The 26,636-nt window shown below is 39.1% G+C and overlaps 2 protein-coding genes across 5 annotated transcripts in view; one reads left to right on the top strand and one right to left on the bottom strand.

Annotated features, from left to right (window-relative positions):
* The window catches only part of LOC119740136 (protein mono-ADP-ribosyltransferase PARP14-like), a 76,230-nt gene extending 73,846 nt beyond the window's left edge, over positions 1-2,384 (bottom strand). For both annotated transcript variants that reach the window (XM_038215340.1, XM_038215342.1), the window contains exon 1: positions 2,034-2,384. In XM_038215340.1, coding sequence (XP_038071268.1) covers positions 2,034-2,229 — 196 coding nt within the window. In that variant the 5' untranslated portion in view covers positions 2,230-2,384. The remainder of the gene's footprint in view (positions 1-2,033) is intronic.
* Positions 1,290-19,409, top strand: LOC119740137. Of its 3 annotated transcripts, none has more exons than XM_038215345.1 (6): positions 1,290-1,353; positions 10,284-10,524; positions 11,387-11,457; positions 12,165-14,618; positions 15,233-15,444; positions 15,807-19,409. In XM_038215345.1, exons 2-6 carry the CDS (start codon positions 10,299-10,301, stop codon positions 15,880-15,882), a joined length of 3,039 nt encoding a protein of 1,012 aa, XP_038071273.1. In that variant the 5' UTR covers positions 1,290-1,353; positions 10,284-10,298; the 3' UTR covers positions 15,883-19,409. The 3 variants fall into 3 exon arrangements, with proteins under 3 accessions (XP_038071273.1, XP_038071274.1, XP_038071272.1); XM_038215346.1 differs by lacking the exon at positions 1,290-1,353 and adding an exon at positions 2,432-2,840 and having other exon boundaries at positions 10,287-10,524; positions 15,807-19,400; XM_038215344.1 differs by lacking the exon at positions 1,290-1,353 and adding an exon at positions 2,432-2,840 and having other exon boundaries at positions 15,807-19,400.
* Positions 19,410-26,636: the final 7,227 nt, after the last annotated feature.

Genomic DNA, 26,636 nt, shown 5'->3' with positions numbered 1-26,636 from the left:
GGGCGATTCGTCACTTCGTCATAACGGTGACGAATATCCCAAAAGTCGACTGCGATTGATTCATTTTTTTCGGGAACACGTTCCGTCTCGGCGCAGATAAGTCGAATTTTGAATATCGTCGCAGGTGCACTCAGGTCGCGCGCGCGCAAAAAAAAAGGAAACTAAAAAAAAAAGAAACAGCGACTGGAATGTTCCTGATGACGGTTGCGGCTCAGACGTATAGTCTATGGAATGTCTCCTTGCACAGCAAGAGTCTATGATATGCGAGCAGATTCGGAGATTAATTAGACAAGACAAGACTACGTCTTGACTTCGAAATTCTGACCAATCAGCGGGTGCCTTCTATCGGCCCTTCCGTAACCCGTTGTTGTATTACAAAACATGTTCATTCAAGTGGGGTGTTTCATCAGTTCGACTCATGTGCTCTGGTATACGTGGGTTCGAACCCGCAACACAGACAGGGAAAAAGGTGCTTGTGTTCTTAGGCAAGACACTTTACTACAATTGTGTCTCTCCATCCTAGGCTCCAGGAGTATAGAGACCAAATTGCGCTGATTTCGCGTCGAGCTCCTGCAGAAAAATGGTCTCATTCCTGATGAACCCGCTACATAATTGCTCAGCTCAATGAATCTTCGAACAGAAATACTCTCCTAATTCGCAAGGAAGCCATTTTGGTCGTGTTCCCTTAAAGTATTTTATTAATTGTGCACTGTTGAATGGGATGGTGCCGGACTATTCATTCATTCTAGCCTCACTTTCAATTTGTTTGCAATGTGGCTTAAAACATTATGGTATGTTTAAAGACACATTTTAAATCGTTCATCAGGGCAATCTGTATTATTCTCTTCGCAAGTTCAAAAAATGAAGATATTACCTCGCTTTCAATTTAATATGGCCGGCCCATAGAACAGCTAGTGCAATCGCCTACAGAACACGCTTTAAATGAAAACACAACCTGGGTCATTCAAAATCATAGAAAAGTGTTGCCGATCAGAACGCCCAAGTGCGTGTGGAGTGCAGATGATCACGCTCATTCAACTTTATGGCAAGCGCCATATTAACACGCCGAAAGAAAATACTTCAATATAATTTCAAAAATTTCAGTTTGGATATCGGGCTGCTTGGCGAGCATTAGCAGCGAAATTACTTTTTTTATGAATTCGCCTTTCTACGATGTCATGAGAACTAATGGACCGACTCTTGTTTCACCAGTGGTAAATGTCTTTTGATTTTCTAAGTGGTAGTTTTCAGCCTCCGTACATAGCCACCCTTTACTGCATGTATTGTGAACAAGACTTAGCTACTCGTTGATCGATGGCGACCATTCAACAGCGGAATCACGTTTCACGAAGTGTGAGTTTTGGTTTTATTATTCGATCGATACTCTTTGCCATCATTACAAGTTTAGTGTCACGTACGCGCCCTCCAACGAGCAATTAAACGTTTTCGGCGCACATTGTGTTAATCTTTTTCTTCGTTAATAAAAAGCTATACCCGCGGCCGCAGCTAGCTAGATCATAGATGTTGGATCATGGAGGAATGTTCTTATTCCTCCATGGTTGGATGATGTTACAATATGAAATTACGTGATCCCCATGAACTGTGGGGAATTCCCCCAGCTGACCATCGACGATTGGTATCTGCAGTCGAACCATAGCTCCATGGTCGAACCTGGCTTGGCCTATGAATACTTTACAGGAAAGGACGGAAGATGAATTCCGGCTCCGCAAACAGTGTGTCAATTGTTAAACAAAATGTGCCTGCATGACGGCTGCCCACATGGGAAAATCTTTCTCTATAAACACGTTTTCTGTCAGTTTCAAAATGATTCTGTTATATTTGTTTTCGGCAATATCATTATCAACGGTTACTAACGACATACGATTCGATCTTCGCTGGAAATCCAAACCTTCAAAAGTCACCACTATCCTATCAGTCACGTGATGTTTCACGTATTTGACTATAATATTGGATGCATGTGGAAATCACCCTCGGGTCCTCTGAAAATAGATGGTCAAGTTCAGGCCACTTACCGGACGGTTCGTCGAAAGTGACTTCCATCCATAGTTTGTCACCTCTGTCGGGCTTTATGACCAAAACACTGTCGACATCGCCATATCTGCTCTTTTGAAAATAGATCGTTAATTTATCTTCTAAGACGGACAATTTCTTTTCAATCGACTCGGTTCTGGGCAATCCAACGTAAATTGAGCGGCGTGAAGCATCCATGACTCCTAATTGATGAGCGGAGTTGATGCTCGATCAGTGAGATCCCATGAAAGGGATACCTTTTGGAAGGGAATGTCGAACGCCAGCTCGGCACATACCGGTACAGATTTGGAACTGCGCAAATTACGACGTCCCTACCGTACCATACCACCAGCCTGCGGAGTAGTTTATGCACTTGTACTTTTTGTGCAGGCTGCAGTATAGTGATGCATTATTGTGCCTGAAAATAACGATTGCGTACAGCCGGAAATTCCCAGTGCTTGCTGGTTGGTTGGAACCTTCACGTGACCAGGTATTGCGTGCTCCGGGAATTCCCGTTCTTGTTTTGCAATTGTGCTCGATCGTGGAATTTTGATCTAAAAATATCCAGCTGTAAATACCCATTCTCCAAATAAATGCGCAATACCTGCAAACGCAAACCGTCGGCACTCGACATAGAACAGTCATTGAGTCAGTACTGTACGTATGGGCGGTTGTTCAAGTTGTGGAAGACAAGGAGTGGAACAGTTATGGTACTGTATACTGGGTGCTTTTTACTACGAATATCTTGCAAGAGCATAATAGTGGAGCACTTTTAAAGTGCATAACTGCATCAGACACGAAGGGGCTAGGTAAGTATACAGCCTCGCCATACCCCGATAGATGATGGTACAGTGTAGGCCTATTGCATCGCGTGTATACATGTAATACTATTAATAGGCTGGTGGCCATAAATATGCACACCAAAAGTTTATGAGGCGGGGCAACAATACTTTTTCAACAAGTGAGACACAAAACCGAGGAAAGAATGGTGTGGTTTGCTGGACACCATGTTATCTTTGTATACATATATGAACATTAAGTATATAAAACGTTTCCACGTCAAGTTGTGTATCAAGTCATGTCAGATTTTCAAGATCCATTTTCCAATCAAGCTTTACATCATCCCAATGCATTCTGACTAGTCTAGGCCACGCCAATGGATGACAGACAACCAAGGTAAATTGAACTGGTACAATAGCTTTGATATTTCCAGAATTGTGATCATCTTTTAATACATTGTTGCATCGGTAATGTGGAATATAACTATTAAAAAGATTTAATTTTAAGGTTATCAGAATTGAGAAAATGGGGAATCCTTTTTTAATACCAGTTACGTCCTTACCCTAAAAATGGAAGGGTCAATATTGGGCAATCAGAATCAAGACTTTAGTTCATCCACAGGGGCATAGCACGGTCATTTTTATTTGGGGGGGGGGATTTTTTGAAAAGGGCACCTGTACATCCGTTGTGAAATGTAGACAGGTTTTTTCTCCGGACATTTGGCCTCCGTAAAATCAAAAAGCGGGGGGAGGGGGGGGGGGCTTGCTGGTACCATCTCTCGATGGGGGCGCTGTTCAAAACCGACAATTATGCACACAAAGGGCCAATATATGGTGCTTTCCAGGGCGATACATGTGCGAAATTCTGAAAAAGGCACCCAAAACGGCAGATGCCTCAAAAAAGAGCACCACTTCTTTTTGAAAGGGGCACTTGTTCAGAAAAAAAAATTAAGGGCACTTCTAACAGGGGGGGGGGGGGAGCCCATTGAAAAAAAGGCATGTGAATGGGAAAAGGCAGTCTTTACAAATATTGGGGAGGGGGGGTAAATACCCACCTTACCCCCCCCCCCTTACCCCCCCCCCCCCCCCCCCCCCCCCCCCCCCCCCCCGCTGGCTACGCCTATGATCCACCACTGACCAATCAAACATTCGTCCCAGCATCTGGGCGGGTGACTGGAGTGGTAAGCCTTGAAAGAAATTTCAAGATGATTTCTTCTTCGTTTTTCATTTTAAATCATAATTCGTATATTTTATATGTACATCTGAATTGGTGATCCATTACTAATTTTTTTGTAAAGGAATACTGAAGAAACAATAGTTATAGCAAGGTTGGCAGATTGAATTCACGTTGATTTACATCACTGATTTAAATCGCAATTTGAAATCAAAAGGTTTTTTTTAATCACTGATTTAAATAATTAAAATAATTTGGTAAAATAATTTGATTGAGGGCCATTTTAATCATTTAAATCAACTGATTCCACTTAATTACAAAGTGTAAGATGTTGTTAACACATTTAAACACCCCTTCATAAGCATTACATCAACGTACATGTACATTTTGCATTTACCCAAAATCATTGTTGTGATTAAAGTCAAGATCTAAGTTAAAATTTTTCTTCGAAGTTTGAATTTTAAAGACAGCACACTCACTTTTGCTTTAATCATTCCTTGATCTGTTTACAGGACTATTGTGAATCAACTATGCTGTTGTAGGCTTACCTGAACCATCTAAAGGTGTATTAAAGGGGCACTAGGTCCTGAAATCCCCGAACATGTTATGTTTTGGATTGTTTACTTAGCCTATTTTCAAACATCTGGTTGAAAGGAAACCAACCTAATGTCTTACCGTTCCCGAGAAAAGACCAAAAAAAAAAAAAAAAAACCCGCTTGCTTACATCGGACATGACGGAGTACAAATACGTTTTTCGTGTCGTTCTCAGTGTGCGATATACACGTTTTGTGTCTCGGGACCAGCGGTAACCAATCACTAATGCAAAAAAATGGTTTATTCAACGTCCGCAAAAGGCGAACACTTTACGAATGAAATCACAACTAGCATCCAAACTGCTTGAATTTATGGGGTCGAAAAGTGGACCCCGAAATGCGTTCTCGCAAGCATAATACAGGAATAACACAAAAACGCCCAGTTTTGAAAGGATAGTGAAGATGTTTATAAATCCTACTTTTTAATGTTATTTTCGGAAAAATCCTCTCGTTCAAAGCGCGTTTGTAGCCCATTTGGGCTGTTCCAGGACCTTGTGTCCCTTTGAAGTCCTTATTCCTAATGTTTCTTCATAACAATTTGGAAAGAGATTTATATACTACCTTTTAAAGGTCAGGACCTGATTTTGTTCTCCACCTTGTATGAATGACCATCAATCAAACAATATAAGTTACACAAGGATCAGTGCTACCGGTTTTGAAATTAGAAGCGCCGTCATGAAATAAACACGCCCATGGAGAACTGCATGTATACTCCATTTTTTGTATACCATGTACACGTATCAGGAATCACTTTTTTCGTTCATATCCACACACAACGTATCTCAGCTGTCTTCAGTATGATGTACCATTGATCCAATGAGGTAGACTACATGCAGATGAAGTCAAGTGATTTTTGGCAATCACTGATTTTTTTCTTTAATGCCCATTTGTGCTTTTAAAGTTTTAACTGCTTGTATAGTTCTATATTCTTATACTGTAAGCCATGTTTTAATAATGTCCATTTGTAATGTCCTTTTGTATTGTCTCTTCTTAAATTGTGGCATCAGGAGATTAACTCGATAGTAATTTAGTTTACTTTTTAAAAATCCATCAGGGGTGCTACTTTCTTTCTTTTTTTTCTTGTTCTCTCTCCTAACTGTATGTGCATGTTTTTGTTTTCTTTACTGTTCTTATTGTCTGTACTTGAATTTTTACCTGTGAAAATAATAAATGAAATGAAATGAAATGATTCAATACAATTTATTTTTTCGAAAGCGTTTATAAATTTATTAGGTTTTGTGGATGATGGGCACTATAGAAACTGTTGTGATTGGTGTAAGGGTGCATGAGTAGTTTTAATAATAATAATAATACAATAATAATAATAATAATAACGGGTTCTTATATAGCGCTTTTAAAGTTAAACTAAGAGCAAAGCGCTTTACATTATTATTACCCCGATTATTGGGCCAATTAAACGTTCCAAATACAGGCTCAGCTCCCTGGGGAGTATACAGCTCGATGCAGCCTGTTAGGCGCAAGCAAGCTTATTCTGCCCCCACAGGTACCCATTTACCCCTGGGTGGAGAGAAGCAATGCCCAAGGGTACAAGCACCATGCCCCAGGCTGGACTCGAACCCACAACCTGCAGCTTTTACCCGAAGACCACGAATCTAAAGGCCAAAGCACTTCACACATGTTAAGACATATCCATAGACACATATTAAGACATGTTATATCCATATTTTTAAAGTTCTAACAAAATTGTATAGAATGCTGATTTAAATTTTACCGAAATCTGATTTTAATCAAATAAATCCGCATTACCCAGAGTGCAATGCGAATGTCAAAAACGGTTTATTTGTGGGTTGTAGACCGCACATCAACTGTTTAAAAGTTTACATATTTATATTTACTCAATTTGTAATTACTTATAGTGTTTTTATAGTGAGCTGTCCAACCATATGTAATTGCCTTCTTAAGGATAAATAAAGTATCTTGAATTGAATTGAAATGAATTGTAATCACAAAGACGGTAGCAAAAAAAAAGATGTTCGCGTTTTTGTGGAGAAAAAAGCATCACAGAGATTGAAAGAAGGACAAACAATTTTGTCTAGTATACCGGTACTTGGAACTGAATCATAATTGTAAAAAACAAAAGTCACATTTATAAAGTGTGACTCTATTGTAAGTGTGATTTTTTATACAAATCATTGTGTTCGTGTATTTTAATTAAAAAACCCACTATTATGTGAATATGTTCAGGTGTGGAACATTCTGGAATGTTGGTCTGAGAGGTTACATATATAAGAAAGCTTTAGGTTAAGAAGTAGACCTGAAAAAAGGGGGGTTTTCCTCGTAAGGAATTTTAAAATATAGTACTTTTTTTCCAACGATTTATATGTATATTTTTAACACATTTTTGGCTTCTGCAATCGCTAAGAAGAGGCATTATGTATTGTTGATTGCCTTTGCGTACTTAAAGATCCGCCCAGTTGGCTGGTTCTGGGTCCTTGCATCGTATCGTTTTTGTCTGAAGTTCTGGAAAGAGATAATGCTATCAAAGGTCACATACCAAGGTCAAAGGTCACCTGAGGTAAAGTTGTAAAATAGCCATTTGTTTCATTTGAAAAGTTGACGTCCAATTGGAACCAAACGTGAGTCATAGATGCAACATATTGCAACTTTCATATGATAATGCTGTCAAAGGTCACAAACTAAGGTCAAAGGTCATCTGAGGTCAAGCTGTCCAATAGGCTGAAAATGTAAAACTTGGTCTCATTTGAAAAGTTGAAGTCCAATTGGAACCAAACTTGAGTCATAGATGCAACATGGCATATGATAATGATGTCAAAGGTCGTCTGAAAGAAAACAGGCGAGACGCGTGGTTCAAGAATATGGGGGCGGGCACTAACCGGAACGTATTGTTTTGGAGGCCTCAAATATTTCGATATTGTAATGTAAAGTGCATAGTACAATTATTCCATTACTAAATGAGGGCAGGTTTTGGTTTAATGCACCATTCAAAAGTTAATAGCTTTTTCACGGTGAAACTCGAAAATAGTACAGAAATATTACATCGAGAGTCAAATAACATTATTAATTGGGTCAACAAACTGTTTACGATAACCCACATTAATGGATTTTTTTAGGCCAACCTAAAACTCGTTATTGCTACATTTGGCCAATTTGGCCAGAAAAATGTAAAATTAATAAAAGTGTCTACCCCATGGGAGTGTTTTTTTTTCGTTATTGGTTAATTGAGCAGGTTAAAGGGAATATACAACATTTGCAAACATCGAAAAATAAAACTACCAAGTTTTTGCGAAATACCTTAATAGGATGTTGGTAAATGACAGTCTAAAGCATCCTGTAAAATTATGGCACATGGTATACTGTAATTTTCAAGAAAAGTGGTATTTTGGTATCAATTTCCAACGCTGATCGGCCGATCAGCGTTGGAAACAACTGGCTTTTTTTTCAAATACTGGCCCCAATTGACCATTGCACTTGTTTGCAATCGATTACAAACCTATGAACGGGTACGAGCCAGCTAGACTGGTTCCCTGACCTTACAATTCCCCAATGTATGTAAACTGCTCTGTTTCTTCTTATATGGAGTCAGGGAACCAGACTACAGGAAAATGATCGTTTTTCTTGGTTTTTATAGCATTTTCGAACCCAAAACCTCCAAAAAGTCAGTGTAACTATATTTGCTTTATATTTCCAACCCCCCAATTCCATCCATTTCTGAAAATTACAGCAAAAGCAAATGATGTATATTCCCTTTAAACAGAATACTGTTTAATTAAGGTACCCTCAAGTAAAAGACCGACGGACCAACCCCCAAAAAGTTACAAAATATGTGCTCAATTCTGCCTTTGCCTCAATAATTATTAAGGTGATACCGCAAACAGATTGTGTGGACCTTCAATTCAATTCAATTCAAGAAGACATTTATTCCACACTCCTTTAGAGAATACATCCATAAATAACAGAAAGACTGGTAAATAGCAAAATAACAAAATCAATAAATTTGTCTCAAAAATAATAAAAGTAAAATGCGCTTAGAAGAAATGATAAACTTATTTCAATAAATGTACAAGAGAAAGTAAGGAGGCTGTTTAAGTAAGCCGAGGCTTGTACAGAGTGTCTGCCTCTTTACTTTCAGATGCCTTGAGAATGGTGTACATTTAAACAAATGTTGACTAATGTTATGTGGGATATGACGTTTTCACACCCGCCCCATACGACCGGTGGGTGCTATGTGCCCCGAGGCAGTTAAAAGCGGCATATCCCATATAAATAATGACAGGTTTGCGGAAACACCATGTGCGAATAATTTCTCAACTAAGAGAATGGTTCTGAAAAGAACCAGAGGTATAAACTCGACGTTCCGGTCAGTATGCTCTGACCGTCTTCAGGAGAAGACCGTCTTCACTCTCCTGAAGACGGTCAGAGCATACTGACCGGAACGTCGAGTTTATACCTCTGGTTCTTTTCAGAACCATTCTCTTAGTTGAGAAATTATTCGCACATGGTGTTTCCGCAAACCTTTCATTATTTAGTATCTACACCATGCAAAGCCTCAAATCTTACTTATATCCCATATATCACATCTGTCAACAATTGTTTTGTTATATTGTACCAATAAGTCAAAAAGATAACTGGTTGAAATTTGCTTTGCCAGAAATAGATGAAATCAATGCGGTGTAATATTTGCAGGCTTTATTGCCGAACATGAGACCGAGTGCGGTTGCGCATTAGGCTACATTGCATGCATTGTCGCCCAACAACGCACATTGTATGATGTTAGCCATATGCTTTTTTTAGCTATATTAATTAAATATAGTTCTATCATTTTAAAGACTAGACACGTTGTGTGTAGTCTAATTTCAATGGCCGTTCTCGGCCATTGAAATTAGAGTATCCAAGCCCTGATATAACAATGTTAATTATTAACTCGTGCAGCACAATGTCCAACGATGTTGACTTTAAGCCTCCACTCGTGCACGAAATGTTCACGTGACTGAATTACTGTCTCCAAATGTTAAGTATACAACGTGAATCACTGATTTAGATTGTTTATTGTTGATTTTTGCGTCCTTATACGTAAAGGAGTATACATTGTATTAATGTTTAAGGCTGCACCAAAGAAGTTAAAAGTCCTTTTTTTTTATCCTGGCACTCAGTCTGGTACCGGTATGAAACAGTTTCCCGAACCATGGGGGGTAGCATGTTGCCTGATCTTTATCCAAAATGTACATCATTACATTGTTTGATAAAATACTAATTCTTCCCTTCATAAATATCCTTGTAGCCTGTTCATCCTTCATCATCCTTCATGTCCTTGTAAGAGAGTGAGAATGTTAAATGAGTACCGAAAAACACTTGAATGATTGAGTTGTGTCCCTTTGCTTAAGCGTCAATGAGAACACTAAAAAGTGGTTTGAAGCCCGACCTAAAAAGGCCCAAGGCTCAAAGGCCCTTTTTCTATTCACACACCGCATCTCTTTCCACCATTGACAGTATTGTGCTTATTGTATGACACAGTAAGCATGAATTGTATTTTGTGAGAACTAACATGACACGAGCGATTACAGTTGTTTTCATTTTCGGAAGCTAAAAACCGTGCATCATGTATAGGCCTATCAGCTGGTTTTCGTAACATTTCTTTCCTGTCACAACTTCCGCAAATTAACAATTGAACGGTTTGTTTTGTGCACTAACTTGGAAAACATTGTTTTACCTTTTCTTAATGAGTAGTAGAAGTAAGGCATCATGGCGAAGAACGACGTGGATCATGTCGAGCTCATTGAGAAGGCCCTCCTAGTGCAGAACCTGAAGTGCCTTGGAGCAGCTCCTCAGATGTCCGATGCCGTGCTACGGGACAAGCTCATTATTCATTTTCAGAAGAAATCCAACCATGGTGGGGATATTCGAAAAGTGATTTTTCCTTTGAACTCTGTAAAAGAGGATGCCATCGTCATTTTTGCTGATGCCAAAGGTAAGACTACTAACAAATAAGAGAAATGACTCGCTGAAGCGCAAGGCTATATATTTCCAGCACATAAATTATTATATTAACATGATTGCATGCAAAGAAAGTGGACAAAGCAGCACTTTTAATTTATAAACTTCTGTTTTTAGTTTTGTGGTTACATCCATGATCATTTTTTTCCAAGTATGTAATGTATTCAAGTGATATAGGAATAGAGTCACAGAACAAACTAAAAATGGAACAAACTGGCCACCACTCTTACAAACGAAAATGCTCGAGTCTTATTTTTTTGTAAAATGATGAGATGTCTTTTCGAGCACTTTGCCAAGAGAAATGTTAGGGAATTGTTCGATGTTCACAGGAACGTATTCGTTACTTTTAGGATACCTAATGCTTTTATGTTCCGCTCAGTACTTGAAACTTCTCACAGAATGTGTTTGTTACAAAATTAGGGTTTGAAGCCTTGGGAATCTTTATATTTTACTTTGCTACAGGATTTGTATTTGTGACGGACATGGGGAGAAAATGTACAATTCATACCAGTTCGGCACTGTTGCCATATTGGTTTTCGAGCGTGGTTTTTTTTTTTTTGGGCTTCCCTCATAAATTAAAGCCCTGCCCTCTTCACACCAAATTAAACCTACTGATATTCTAGAAGAAGTCATTACCAGCTGTTCAAATGCATCAAGCAATATCAGAATGTCACTTTTGGTGTCATTTAGTCAGCTGGTTTGGTGAGTCTTGTAACGTTTATGGGAGCGGTGTCCTAAAAGTAACGACTACCCAAAGGAATTGATATATCTGGTGTAAAGTCCATTTCTTTTCAAACAAATAATTCAGTTTTGTTGTTTACTTTGTGGTTTTGTAGATATGTTGTCTGCTGCTCAGCATGAACACGTGTTTAGAAGTCATCCTTTAAGGGTTAGAAGGTTACCCCCTGTAAGTATATTTTTATAGGGCATCTCCTTTTTCTTCTCTGATTCTCATTTCCGACTGACCTATATTTTGGGCTCGCATCCCGACCCAAGAAACCAAAAAATAGTACACTGTCTATATATTACACTAACTAACAAAGAAATAATGAAAAACAAAATGAATATTATAAATGATCAGATAATCGGAATACTTTTTAGTCAAAACGAATACTTATCCGTCATTACTCGAACGTAAATTAAGGAGTGCAATTCCATATCAAGGGTCTACAGCCAAAATGTTAGTTAGGTGCATGGTGGAGATAAGTCAACTGCATCTTGCCTAATATGGCGTTGTTATTTTGTTCAGTGATATCAACTTATGAAATTTCATTGCAATAAATAAAACAAGAGACAAAACGCAATTGACATCGTTTAAATTTAGCCACCCCGTATTGTGCAACTGATTTGTTTTGGGGGTTTTATAGCAGAGTTTTATTTATTTTTTGTTATCCGAACGACCGATCCTACATCATAGGCAAAAGTACCAGAAGCATACAAATAAAAAGGGATACCCTTATAATTGTGAAAAGCATTGGTACCGAATTAAATAGTAAAACTAGGCGTCATTATATGGTTTTGCCACATTTAGCGAAGTTCCGGTTAATGGCAGTGAAAATGTTACCATTAATTATGCAACTGATGTTTTGTGTATTTTTCCTTTTTACTCATTAGGTATTTACAGTCGTTGAGGCTAAGATTGACCCTCTCTATTTCAATATCATGCCTCTTGATGCATCAACTGAATTTTCTGAAAGGATAGAAAACTTGGCCAACGTCGAAGTTGATAAAACCAATGCCGGCAAGATATCTTGTTCGCAACCTTCTCAATTGAAGCTTGTTGAGAGAGAGATCTGTGGACTTGTAATGAATCGTGCAGCAGACTCTGTGTCGTCCGAAGATGATGGATGTGAGGCAACCAGGGCTTCCAACTTTGGTTTTGAGTCCAGTCCTGTGCAGAGAGCCCTAGAGAAGCATTGGTATAAAGAAGACGATGAGATGGAAGTCGCAGACGAAAACGAAGAACGTAGAACCACTGGTTCTTTGTCAAAGCAGTCTGATGAGCCTGAAGATTTTTTAGGTGATCATTCTCCCAAAATGCAACTCGCTTCAACAAGGGAAGAGCGCGATGACATGTCAGAAAAGAAGCAGAGTTCTGCTCAACACGATTTAGCACTTCTGGAAACAGATGCTGAAAAAATCTCTGGGCATCTCAAAAACACAGACCATGTGGTTCTCGACAAGTGCACTTACGACTACCTAAAGTTATTTGAGAGTGCAACACTCAACAACATATTGAAACGAAATAGGGTACAGATAAAGGTTGCACCAGGGAAAACCAGCGAAAATTTAGACGGTTTTATCTTTCCCTCAAGCCGTAAAACCACAGATGAGAATGTTGCTAAGGCGAAGGATGAGTTCATATCGTTTTATCAGGAGGTTCACTTTGGCATAGAACGGAAAACGATTGACTGTTCGTCTGCTGATTCAGCGAGTATTGGGAAAGCAACAGATGAGACACGTCATCAGTTCAAGGCCGACGCCCTGATCACCAAGGTTGATGGGTCTCCTAATCTTCGTCTCATTCTTAGAAGGGGAGATGTGGAGGAGGTGGCTCGACAGTTTCGTAAGATCGCTGGTATCAAGTCTGGAAAGACACTGCGCAGCGCAGGGGCTGGTGTCCAAGGTACCGGGGCTACAAGTACTGGCATTGATAAAAGCATAAGATTTGGCAACTGGAACCCGGAAGTCCAGTCACCAGATGATCAACAGAATAGGCAATCGAGTCATAACCCTCGACTGAAAAGTGAGTCACCTAATGATGCAATGGACTTTATAACCAACGAGGGAATGCACATTGTAATTCGCACGGGAGACATCACCAAACTGACCGCCAATGCTGTCGTCTGTCCAACAGATCAGCATCTCAAAAATGAATTTGGTGGAGTAGCAAAAGCAATCATGGATGCCGCTGGTCCCGAATCGAGGCAATACTGTCACGATTTAATGAAGACACGTCATATAAAGTATCTGACGATTGCTGAGTGTATTGTTGCACCGGGATTCAAACTCAAATATAATGCGATTATATACGTTTGTGGACCTACTGACCCCGTTTCGGCACGTTTCGGTACAGATTTGTATGTCACATTTCTTAGCTGTCTACGCGCTGCTGAAAGTGGCAAGATGTCATCCTTGGCAATACCTTTAATCGGTTCAGGCACCATTCGTTCTCCGAAGTCGTTTTGTGCCGGTGCTCTTGCTCAAGCTGTAATCGATTTTAGTCGAGAGTCTCGTGGGTCGAATGTTGTCGGAGAGGTGATCTTGGTTAACATCGATGAGGATTCCAGTAACGCCATTCAACAGTCCCTTCAGACGGTTTTCAGTCCACTGAATTACGCCCCACTTAATGCTAGGCACATGGGTGATTCAAATAGATCAGCAGCCGTGGGAATTGGCGTTTCACAATCTACTTATATGGATCAAGGGAAACCAACAAGGGTAGACCGAGATACACCTCTAATGTCATCAGGAAGCCACCACTCAGCTCCAGATGTTGGATGCGACAAAAGGCTGAAACAGGGGGACTCAAAAAGGCAGGTAGAGAAAGAGCATCATGGCATTCACAAAAAGCCCGAAAATCAGCATCTAACGGTGGAGGATTGGCCCACACTGCAAGAGTCGAAGGAGCCGGTTAAGAAAAATCATAACGACCCTCTTGGTGGTAATGCTGAAGATGACGAAGCCTATGGAAACAGACGAGCATCTCATGGTGACCCAGCAGACAAATCAGTAGCGTGCACTGGGGATAAAGGCGGTCCATTGCATGCGAAAACACCGGCTGAATCTGCCGATGATCAGAAAGATGAATGCCCTATTTGCTTGGCAGATAAAATGATTGACGCAGTGGCCCTCAGGTGCAAGCATCGATTCTGTAAATATTGCATCGAGAAAGCGCTGAAGAGCAGTTACAGATGTCCAGTATGCCAAGCAGTGTGTAGCCAACCAAAAGGCAATCAGCCAAAAGGAACGATGAGACACACCGCCGACAGGTACTTGCATCTCCCTGGCTACGAAAAAGATGGAGTCATAACCATAGACTATTACATACAAGGTGGCATACAATCGGTAAGATCTCTTTTTCTCCGTAGAAAAAATGTAAAGAAAATACGTATTATTGCTTATATTTCTCATTAGCAATATCATGTAATAAAACCCAGCGACATACATTGCCCAATTTACGGCTATCTACAAACGTTGCAGGAAAGCAAAATTGATTCCAATTGTTGATTCGTCAGTTTTTGTGCACAGTACAGGGAGAGTCAAAAAAAAAAGAAAACCCAAATGGCAGGACCAATTTGTTTTTAATGAAGTTGCACATTTAGCACTATTAGAATCTAGGATATGAAAGCCCAATTAAATAAGCTTTCTTTAAGTACAAGAATCATTCAAATCACGTATGTAATTTTCAAGTTACGGAATTTTAAACACAACCACCGTTTTAAAGTTCTGTCTACGGATCACACAGAAAGTAAGTTTTTTTTTTTTCAGCATTACGAAAAAATTCAAACAGGGATCTGTGTGAATTATTTTCGTTTTGATGAAAGAAGTCGCATCTGTTTCCTTTTTTTCTTTCCTTTTTCTTTTTCTTTTTGCTCACCCTGTGTAATTCGAATTCTGCCTTATGCGTCTCGGTATACAAATCTTAATTTCATATTATCGGCCCTGTTTTTTTTTCTTAGGCTGATCATCCCAACCCCGGAACGTATTTCATCGGCATCACCCGAACTGCATATTTACCTGACAACGCAGAAGGCAGGGAGGTCCTAGGCCTTCTGAGAAAAGCATTTGATGCAGGGCTCGTGTTCACGGTCGGACGGTCGGTCACCAGCGGTCAAGAGAACATCGTGACCTGGAATGACATTCATCATAAAACCAGCATGTCTGGCGGACCGTAAGTTCAAAACAGAGACATGTATAAGTATCTCAAATAATGAACAAAAATTGATCCAAAATCGTTTAGATCGTAAAGGTATCTGTGGGTGTGAACAGTTCACTGATATTTGTCTAGTCCATAATTTAATCGCAGCACCACTTAAAGAGGAAATCATTATGCCAAAAAGGAGACAATGCACCTTTAAAAAAAAGAAACAAATGAAAAACTGTTCGCTAAAATATTAAAAGTCTTAAAACAAATAAGACTTAACCGAGTCGTTAAGAGAGAGAGAAACAACAAACGTTTGACAGTAAAATAAAATAGTTGACATATTTAACAGCATTTACTTTATTGGACAAGATGTTATCTGTTTATTTCAGACAAAACTATGGCTACCCTGATCCTGGCTACCTTAAGAGAGTGAAGGAAGACTTGGCAGCAAAGGGTATTAAGTGAAGTTCCCTACGTGAAGGTGACACGCGAACTGCATGGCTTCTTTGTCTCGCATTGCAACTTAAAAACAACTGGAATAATCTCAAAATAGTTAATACCAGTTATACAAACATTCATTCAGCTTGATTAAGGGCCAAGTAAATTGTTTATATCAAATGGCCGTCTATTTTGCTGAACCATCATTAAGAAATGTGTTCGTTTAATTTTAGATATCAGTCAACCATAAAGGCTTGTTTCCGTACATTGTAGCCTTAAACTGTCATGATACTCCAACGAAGTTCTTTTGCAAAATGTTTGTAAATATCGACAAAAGTCATGTCGCAAAAATGTAACTTGAATGTTGAAGTACATGTAATACAGAAGTACAGTGCATATAATCATGTAGTACAGTTATAATTAATTGATGTGTGTACAATTAAGTATCCAAAAGTTCATATCAGTGTCTATGTAATATGACGTTTGAAAGTAAAAGTACAACTTGTAATAGTTGAAGAAAGCTAGAGAAAACTCGTAAAAGTCTAAGTAGACAAAAAAAAATGATGTGGTATTGGTATATTTTGCGTACTGCCAATCTCCTCATCTTTCGATCAATTATGTACAATAGGAAGTGAACATCAATTAATGCTGACAAACTGCTTTCAATACTGCACTGTAAGCATCAAAGTGTCATCAAAGACTTGAAAATTACAGCAAAAGCAAATGTTGTATATTCCCTTTAATATCAATATTAATATTGTACGATCTATGACATTACGTAATTTTAAAGCGAATATTTCAATCAGTTTGAAAGATCGTTCTCGTAATGGTAAGGTTTGTAGTGTAGACTTTCATAATGGCAGTGTCAAAAAAATGCTTTGACACTATTCCTTTAATGTGTGTTACGCGATGCAATATGAATCGATTTGAAATCGATTTGCATGCTTTGAAGAATGCAAATCGGGCTATTTGACTTTATCTTGCAAATTCGAGGTTAAAACAGTGAAATGAATGTACAGTTTCGTTGTTATTGTTTTGAAATGAATGTATATTATGATAGTTGTGGTTTAAGCTCATTAACAAAGGTTTCCACCTGGTGGATGATGATGATGATCCTGATAATAAGTAAAACAAAAAAAGAAGTACATACTATGATGGAGATACAAACAAGCAAACCCTGGTTTTATTTAACCAGACTTAGTACATGTATTCGTAAGCTTTATGAGAAATAAGACGGATTGTGTTTTTTTTTTCGTTTGATTCATAGTTTTTTTTCATATAGTTTGCCTGCATGTCAAAATGAACTTGTATAAATCGCTCAACATTATAGTGCTTTGTCATGCGATATTATTCCAGGATATTAAGGTATACACCAACGATATTTTGCATGTCATTCGATATACAAATGTTTGCAACATAAAATGAGTAAAAGGGGCATGTTTGTCATTTGATGTCTGACCCCATATCATTTCAATTGAATTTAATAATAAATCATAATAAGCGAATGTTGACAATACAATACAATACAAAAACAGGGAAAGCATTCTGTTAATTTCTTGGGGTTTTTTTGAGAGAAATTTCCCATTGTATGTGAATGACTATAGCCACTTTATATTAGGGCTACAAAGGCTAGGCACGCAGGATATTTTCAAGATTTTTGGGGTATAGTTCTTAAATTCACTTTTGCACTAACTTTCGCCTCGTATTGTATCTTCCAGATATTTATATTCAGTTCAAAAACTGAAGTCTTAAAACAATCCCATGATCTTATAGACAGTTTGGATAATTTTTGATTTTACAGTTGCAATGTCCTTTGATAATCAAACAGCTTGCAGAATATGCATTGTAAAACAGTTGTAACACATAATCAGTGGGTCATGTATTTCAGCCAAATTTGGTATTTCAGTGATATTTATGTTGACGAGAAAATCCTGTAATTACTGAACCGAAATTGTTTAATTCTTATTTTTCCTATGACGACCTTTACAGTATAGCTTCGATATATCTGTAGTAATGTGTCTTAAACACTGCCTTTAAAGCAAATAGTGTTATTACACTCTAAAAACTACGTTTAGCAATTAAACACAATCTTGCTATCACTTTGTAAACAGATTTAGGTGGTAAACATTACGTGTCCAAATCCTAAATATCAATATTCAATGGTTAAACACTACATGTATATCCATCAATATTCTAAACATGTTTAGTGCTGAAACGTTTTTACAAACTGATAGCAAGTGTATAGAAAGTGTTTCATTGCAGTGTAAAGTGTTTAGTTGGCAATCATTAATTTTGCTACATAGTATTTGAATTGCTGTAGATTTAGATATCGGCTTCCTTTCAGTGTGCATTGATTTATGGAGATTTGTATACTTGCTGATTATATTTCATTTTGTGAATCATGTCAATTTTCGGAGAGTAGTTCAGTATATAGGGCCTACAGTCTCTTGAAGGATCTTGTGTGCAGATACGAAGCATTTATACACATTGGGTGCAAAAACAAATAAGTTTGGTTTGTAAGATTGCATTAAAAGATGTGCTGTCCGTGCTCTCTAAACACGTTTTCAACATGCATTTCTTGTTGAACCCAAACTTTTTCGATTGACTATTTATAAAAACCCATCTTTTTATTAAGGGCGCTTTTGCGCACAAAAAGATCCACCATGCGAGTAGACTGGTTCCCGATCCGTACATTTTCGATATTGATAGCGGACGGGAACCACTCTGCATGCTTTGCGATTACCGAATTATTGCACCGCAAATTATACGAAATGTGTATAATTGTTCCATAACATAATTAAAGGTAGCCGATTCTTTCTTTCGATATCTCAATTAAATAAAGTAAATAACTTTTGTATTGCTTAAGAAAATAGCAGTTTCAGTCACATTTTTAAAGACCAAATTGACGTCTCGAGTGAGTAATGAATTGTGATTCGGAATTGTGGATAAGCAAACCACGTGGTGCTGTAATCTTGCCATTTATTGGCCTAGGGCCCCGTGACGTGTTCTGTTTATCCAAGGCATTGTTCATGAGAATTTGCGCATGCGCGAGTGAGAAGTTAACTTGGCTTATTGTCTAGATGAAACACGAAAATAGCACGCACAGTCAATTTTAAATCAGTTGGAAAAATGACTATTCTATGTGGCTGCCGAACAAACATTAATTTTCTTTAGTACAAAAAAAACGGTCGCTTATAGCCAAAAAAAACCAGTTTACTCGCCAAAAATCATGTGATATTTTTGGTTTTCATTGCTTAGATTTCAATTTTGTATGCAGAGTTTCATCTTCGAGAACTGATCGAGGAATTGAGGGATAAAAAAAAGAAAACGCCCTCGTAATGGGCATCATTCTGATCAACGAAACCTCAAGATTTTTTTTTTAATTTAAAAGCAATCACGCATGATGTTGGTGTTCATTTTCCGTTCAAGAATCAGCTCTCGAAACTGGCTAAACTCTGTATTCTTTTGATATACATATTCCCCATTAGTTGACGTATGTATACTTAATTGAAACGCTGCAATAAATAAAAGCCGCTGCATCCCTTCGTCTGTGATATTTTTTTGTCATGCTTCCTGTTTTTTTAAAGCTAATCAGGATTTTATAAGTGTCGACACTCCAGTTCTGTAGATCATCATAATTGCACTTGATTTTGCAGTGTACTGCAGGGCAAGGGCGGATCCAACGAGGTAGTTGGGTGAATAAATTATCTCCCCCCCCCCGTAAAAAATACACACTTGTGGGTGTGCATTTGCCTACAATCTGGGAACCCCTATTGTCTCTCTTTTGTTTACATCCATACACTTGTGGGGAAGGCTTTTGTTTTTCTTTTTCTCCTTTGCTCCCTTATGGGGCAGATAGACTTCGAAGTCTCCCTTGTAGAGTCTATATAAGGAACCGTGTGTATGTAAACCCACTCCTACGATCAATTTTTACATAATGGAAAAATCCCAATTCCCTTATCTCTGCATATATTCAATATTACAGAAGTAAATTCATTGCTTCTGGCCTTTGGTCTCTTATTGCGTTGAACCCAATGTTCACTCCTCATCCTACCCACCACCTTGAAAATATCTCGGACTTCATCAACGACTGAGCTAACCCTTTTTGGAACTCCTGGGTCTACCACTGAGGGGGTATCTTGGGAGAGATTGCACACGGTCCACTGCCGAACCCTTACGTTGTGGGTTTATGATTTGCTAAGGAATTAGACTTAAGGATTGGTCGAGCTGCCTTCCGTTTAGACACTACTTCAGGAACAGAGTACAAGGTACAGAGGTTCGGTGTCTGTTGACTGATCATTATCTCATTTTTTTAATATAGTCCCTGTAGGTGTTTGTGAACTTGACAGTGTTATCTATGCTTGGCCGCCTTTGCGGCAGAGTAATTGCTGCGGGCGAACACTATTTAAGCTCTGGCAGGAGCTTCTACATGTCACTTGGTGGTCGGTCGGGTCTGTCTGTCCAAGAAAACTGACCAAAAGTATGCCTGTTCCATATGTGCCGTCGGCGTCGCTTTTTTGGCGTCGCATTTTTTTTTTTTTTTAGCTCTGACAGGATCGTTTTATTCGACTGCTATGTACTGACACAACAACGAATCACTAAAGAAAACAACATCTACGACAGCAAAATATCAAACATTCTGGCAGCTTTTGTTGCTAAAACAAGTTGTAACTTTGATGTTTCTGCCTGAAATTACATCACACTTTTGCTCATGAATCTGGAAATGTGCTTCAGGATAAAAACCGAAAAGGCAACTAAATACCCTTGAAACGGCAACCGAAATTGAAAGTAGGGATAAATGAGACACAGAGGTGTTTTCAAGGATTGCATTAAAACAAATACATTGCAAGGGTCCTTTAAACCTGTGGCACCAAAAAATGTACAATATCCACTAAGCTGAAACCTCAACGGATGTTATGCAACCCACTTACCATTCTCGTCAATGTTGCTGCTTAAAAAGAGAAAAATGAATAAAAACAAATGATCATATGCTTTTAAATACGCCAGGAATCAAGAAACTGCTTTTAGGCCAAAAAAGTCTCCGGTTTCTGGTATGCGCGCGCGTCGCCGTAGCCATGCGCGTCGGCAAAATGAAAAAAAGTTTGTTTTTTTTTCAATGAAAGATGATGTCTCAAAACCGCCAAACTCACTGACTGGAATCCTGCTGCTGCACATTTTTAACGTGTTGTTAGATTGGGTTATGGTCGAGAATAAGCTTTATGTGGCCTCTCTGGTTTAGTCGGGCACCATTTGCAGTCATCAGCCGACACTTGAAGCAAAAAAAATCAGGTAAAAAAAGAAAAAAAAGCCGCGTCGCCGCACCACTTTTTGGGCAAGCTCCATACCAGAAACCGGAGCCTTTTTTTTTTTGGCCTTAGATATTATCACAATTATCAGTGAATGTTGTTTACAGTGAACTTTTGTCCTAATTGCTTTAATAAACATTTAATTGTAATTAAATTAAACTTAACGCATTCCTCGATACAACATTCCAGATGACAGACCTGTATTTGTCGCGCAATGAGGCCAACTTACTTTTTCCAAATTTCGAGGGTAAATTGATTTAGTGACTAGTCTGTCACTGACCTTACTTTGGTCTGATGAGGATATCCGCCATACTACAATGAGTCATGTTGCACTGGTACCGACAAACGGCGCTGGATGAAGTTATAGCCTGTAGGAATATTTTTTCCCCAACATAAAACTCATAAAGTGTTTCGGCCTTCCACTGGTGTTGTGATTACTTGAAGATATAGAACGACCATTATCCATGGAGGAAGGAAAACGTGGTACCTTGAGAGACACACTTGAGGCAACCTCAGACTGAGCAGTCATTTTCTGACACCTCCAAAATAGAAAACTGGCATTTCCGATCCTTTTGCTGATCGCAAGGACGATTGAGCTTACTGATTGCAAGCTCGCAGCTAACCAGTGTAGTGGATTCTGCATGATCGTAGCGCATAATAGACGGAAAAGGAAGTGCTGAAGGAATATCAGGATTATCTACAAGGTCTCACCATATCTAGTCTAGATTTATTTGCAAAGCGGCCAACAAGACGCTGTAGACCCACAAACCAACCCGATGGCTACGAGCATCCCATGCAGACACTTCCACTGATAGTACGGAGACCAAACAGTGTCCGATATGCTTGGCAGAGATCACGGGCGACGAGGTAGTCCTGGACAAATGCAAACATCGATTCTGTAAATCTTGCATCGCACGAGCATTGAAGAGCAACTACAGGTGTCATGTATGCCGCAAGGAGTGCGGTGAGCCCAGGGGTAACCAGCCCAATGGAACAATGAAGAGTGAGACTGCCTCGTACTTTCACCTTCCTGGTTATCCAGACGAGGATGTTATCATTATACCGAATGGGATGCAAACAGTAAGATTTGCTTATGGTTTTCACAAGCAGTGCATTAAAAAAGTATGCCAGTGGAAGGAAATTTTGACCGTTTGTGACCTTTAAAAACAGCAGGAGCGAACCCTTCTATGGAAACATGCATTCTGAACCATACTGTTACATGGGTCAATATTGGTCAAGTGACCCATTGGTTTGTTAAAAGTACTTCAGGGGAAGTGAAAGGAAATTTTGACCGTCTGTGACCTTTTTAACAGCAGAAGGGTTAAATCAGTAAACAAGAATAATCAGGAAACAAATGGCGAGTGTGTTTAAGCATAAGTCTTTCTATCGTTGAAAATGCATATAAACATGTATAAAATTGGAGCATTTCGATTTGCAAATGATGCAAACAATGTGGATTACTTCATGACATTGGATACTTGTCGAAATTCAGTGGTATTACAATTTTGCACAATCAACTTTGAAAATTGTTCGTCCCCAATACTGCGACACCACGTAAGAACGATTCTCTGAGTTCGAAAACGTCAAAGACGTCTTGCACAATGTAAAGAGTATACAATACGACAAGGCTATAGCCAGGTTTTTTGCCCCATAAGGGAGCAAAGGAGAAAGCTATAAAGCTGGTCACATAGCTCACAATATTCCGTTAAACTGTTTCAAAATGACTATTCATTGTGCATTTGTGTATATAATTTTTTTTATTATTTTATTTGGTGGCGCTGCTCATGTGGCGACACGGCCATTTTTTTTGTCTCTGTGTCACTGTATTTTTATCGAGTTTTTAAACCTTTGTAGTGTGTACGTTTTGCACTCAATTAATGCCTCACGATGTCCAATGTACTGTGCTCACCGATGTTTGTGATTTTAGTCGTTTTACTAACGCTGTCATGGAGTGCCGAGAGAATTTTGTGCGCCGTCCAGGACAGTGAAGGTGAGACTCTACCAGTGCTATCGTATAACAGTGAGTTTCTATTGAGTCGACGTACTTCTTCGACAGCACCAGATTACGTAATACCTGCAGAAATATGCCAGGACGCACCCAGAACGAGAAAACGTGGGAGGAAAGGAGGTGTCAGAAACAGGTTGAAAAAATCAAGGTTAAGAACCCCACTCCCAACTGTAATCCAAGGAAACGTTCGAAGTATTCGGAACAAAACGGATGAACTGAGAGCCAACATGCGCTATCTCTCAGATTACCGAGATTCCAGCCTTATATGCCTGACAGAAACCTGGCTAACTGAAAAGGATCCTGACTCAACGGTGAACTTGGACGGGTATACCCTTCTGAGAATGGACAGAAATAAAGACTCAGGAAAAAGAAAAGGTGGGGGTGTATGTGTGTTTGTTAGCGAAAATTATTGCAACCCATCGCATATCACAATCAAGCATCAAATGTGTACCCCAAACATTGAACTACTCGCAGTTCATCTCCGCCCATTCTACTTGCCTAGGGAAATAAATCAGGTTGTGTTACTAGTGGTTTATATTCCTCCTTCAGCAGATGCCAAGACAGCTGCTGACATTATTCATGACCTGGTTTCCCAAGCTGAAACTTCTTCACCTGATGCAGCTAAGTTTATACTGGGTGACTTCAATCAGTGCAATCAATCAGAATGTTTGCCCACATACCACCAATATGTCAACTGCCCCACCCGCCATGACGCCTGCCTGGTCCTTTGTTATGGGAACATACCGGACGCATATCGAGCAAGATCTTTGCCAAGTTTAGGTGACTGATCACAACATGATTCGTCTAATGCCAGTTTATAAACCCCTTATACGGAGACAACCGGCAAAGAAAATCCAAGTGAAATCCTGGTCAAGTCAAGCTACAGAGGCGTTAAGAGAATGCTTAGCATGTACTAACTGGGACGTTCTCATCGACCCGGCGGACGAGCTAGACCAAGCAGCTGAGGTGATTTCAGACTACATCCGCTTTTGTGAAGATATGGTAATTCCTACACAGACAGTTAAAGTGTTTTCTAACAACAAACCGTGGATTACTTCAGAACTTAAACAGCTTTTAAATGAATAAAAGAGACTATTCAATACTGGTACAAGGGATGAACGGAAAGAAATTCAAAAGAGACTGAAACGTAAAATAAAGGAATGGCTTATCAAAACAAAATTGAGGGTTTTTTTTCAGACGACCGACACTAGGAAAGCTTGGCAAGGTCTGCAGACAATAACAGGCTACAAACCTAAGAAAAATTGTGTCTTGGTAGAGGATGAAATAAGCTATGCTAATGAGTTAAACTCGTTTTACAGCAGGTTCGACAAGTTTGATTTTAGTGCGGAACAGAATGAAGTAATGTGTGAGTAATGTGTGAGTTCAGTAACTCTCCAGTGGAGAACATCGGTATTTCTGTTGGGGAAGTGAAAGGCCTTTTGAGAACTGTTAATTCACGCAAAGCAATGGGACCAGATTCCATCACTTCTAAGGTACTTAAGGTACGTGCTGACGAGTTAGCGATCCCCTTTCAAATGTTATTCCAAGCATCTATTGACAATGCGTCAGTGCCAGCTCTGTGGAAAAAATCGACAATTGTGCCAGTTCTGAAAAAAATCAAAAGTTAAAGAAATGAATGATTTGCGTCCAGTGGCTCTTACCTCAGTGCCAATGAAGTGTTTGGAAAAAATTATATTGAAGAGATTACTGCCACTTGTCACTAATTCTCTAGATGAGTACCAGTTTGCTTACCGTCCTCACATGAGTGCAGAGGATGCTGTACTTACATTGCTAAATGGTATCTTTGAACACTTAGAAAAATACAACAAGCTGTAACAACGTTTTTTTTTCTGCGCAAACTCAAGTCTTTTCACGTTGATAAAACTATTTTACCACTGTTTTACAAGTCCATTGTACAGAGTATTCTCACATTTTGTCTTGTTTGTTTTTACGGAAATATGAGGTGCCAGGATCGGATTAAGCTAGACAGAATAGTTAAGCAAGCCAGTAAAGCTCTTGGTTTACAACAAGAGTCTCCAGAGGCATTATACAGGCCTCTTATGTGCAATAAAATTAAGACGGTTCTTTTCGACTCACATCACCCATTGAATGCCGACTTCCAAACGAACTCCAGAAGTAATCGCTTTTTACAACGAAGGCTCAGGACACGGCGATACGGCAGTTCATTCGTTCCAGCAGCTATCAAATGGTACAATGAGCAACTGGAACGATGAACTTCCGTGTTGCTGGCCCTGATCCCTCATTAATGTAATGTAATATGTGTATTATATGTAGTAGTTTGTTTTTTTTACCTGTAATTATTGGATTTATAAGTTTGTGGTAACTACATTGCATTTTAACATCTTTTTAATTAGTGATTGTATGTGTTTATTACCCACTCTTTGTCAAGGCCATTTTAATTTCCCTCCTGAGGGATAATACATTTCAATCTTATCTTATCGTATCTCTTATAATGGCTGGTTTTAGTCCATTCCCAAAGTGGCGGCGCCAGCAACGTTATTTTTTGGAGGGGGGAAGTTAGGCCGGGGCAAACAAATTTTGTCTTTTTTTATCCTTTGGGGGACAACATTCAGTGTGCAGTAAAGTACTGACTTCAAGTCTGTCTTCCTTTTTTCCGTTTCTTTTACCTTTTTCTCCCCCCCCCCCCCCCCCGCTTTCGTTTGATTTCCTGTTGGACAAACTTGGGGTAGGGTTGGGGGCTTCGAGGCTTTAAATGGGGAGGGGGAAATATCCCCCCCCCCCCCGCGGTAGCACCACCACTGTTAGTCCAAGCTGTAATCGCAGTAAAAGTGAGATTATTAATGTAAACAGTAATTCTGTGTTGTCTTTCAGAACAAGGTACGGCTATCCTGACCCTGATTATCTGAAGCGAGTCAAGGAAGATTTGGCAGCAAAAGACATCGCTTGAATTGGAAGCATTCAGTACATGGCCCTTTCTTTTGTTTGAAATAAAATGTACAATGCATTTAAGCGACCATGATGAACACCCCCTGAGAAAAGGAATAGTGTGAATAAGACAAAGCTATTCAACATAGCATATTTGGGTTCGAATACCTGAAATAAATATGGCCCTATAACACTGTGTGAAGTAAATTAATGTAAGTGACCATGATGACCTCCCCTACTTATTCACTATAGTGATGATAGCTAGAAGACAAACCATAGTTCAAAGTTAGTCCGTGTAACATCAATACGCACATGCTTTTTTTGTAATGAGGAATATTGTTTTTATTCATATGTGATTAAAATTTAGCAGTGTATAATTTATAATTTTTCCATATAAGCATTTGCTTGTTTTGATTCGCAAGTATTTTCTTTGACCGCTGGACGTATTTTATCAAAAGGCTGAAGAACTTGTAACAACTTCACCATCTTTCGAAATAAATATGTCATTTGGGCTCCATGGGAATTTTCGCATATTGTCCCTTTAGGCGCAGGTGTTTTGT

This window comes from Patiria miniata, unplaced genomic scaffold (genome assembly GCF_015706575.1).
Source record: "Patiria miniata isolate m_02_andy unplaced genomic scaffold, ASM1570657v1 HiC_scaffold_4, whole genome shotgun sequence".
Classification (NCBI taxonomy): domain Eukaryota; kingdom Metazoa; phylum Echinodermata; class Asteroidea; order Valvatida; family Asterinidae; genus Patiria; species Patiria miniata.
Note: the sequence above shows the minus strand (reverse complement) of the source record. Positions and strands in the feature narration are given on the sequence as shown.

Coding starts and splice junctions, on each gene's coding strand:
- LOC119740137 (XM_038215345.1), top strand. CDS start 10,299: ATGGCGAAGAACGACGTGGATCATGTCGAGCTCATTGAGAAGGCCCTC. Junction 14,619..15,232: donor TACAAGGTGGCATACAATCG/GTAAGATCTCTT, acceptor TTTTTTTCTTAG/GCTGATCATCCCAACCCCGG. Junction 15,445..15,806: donor ACCAGCATGTCTGGCGGACC/GTAAGTTCAAAA, acceptor TGTTTATTTCAG/ACAAAACTATGGCTACCCTG.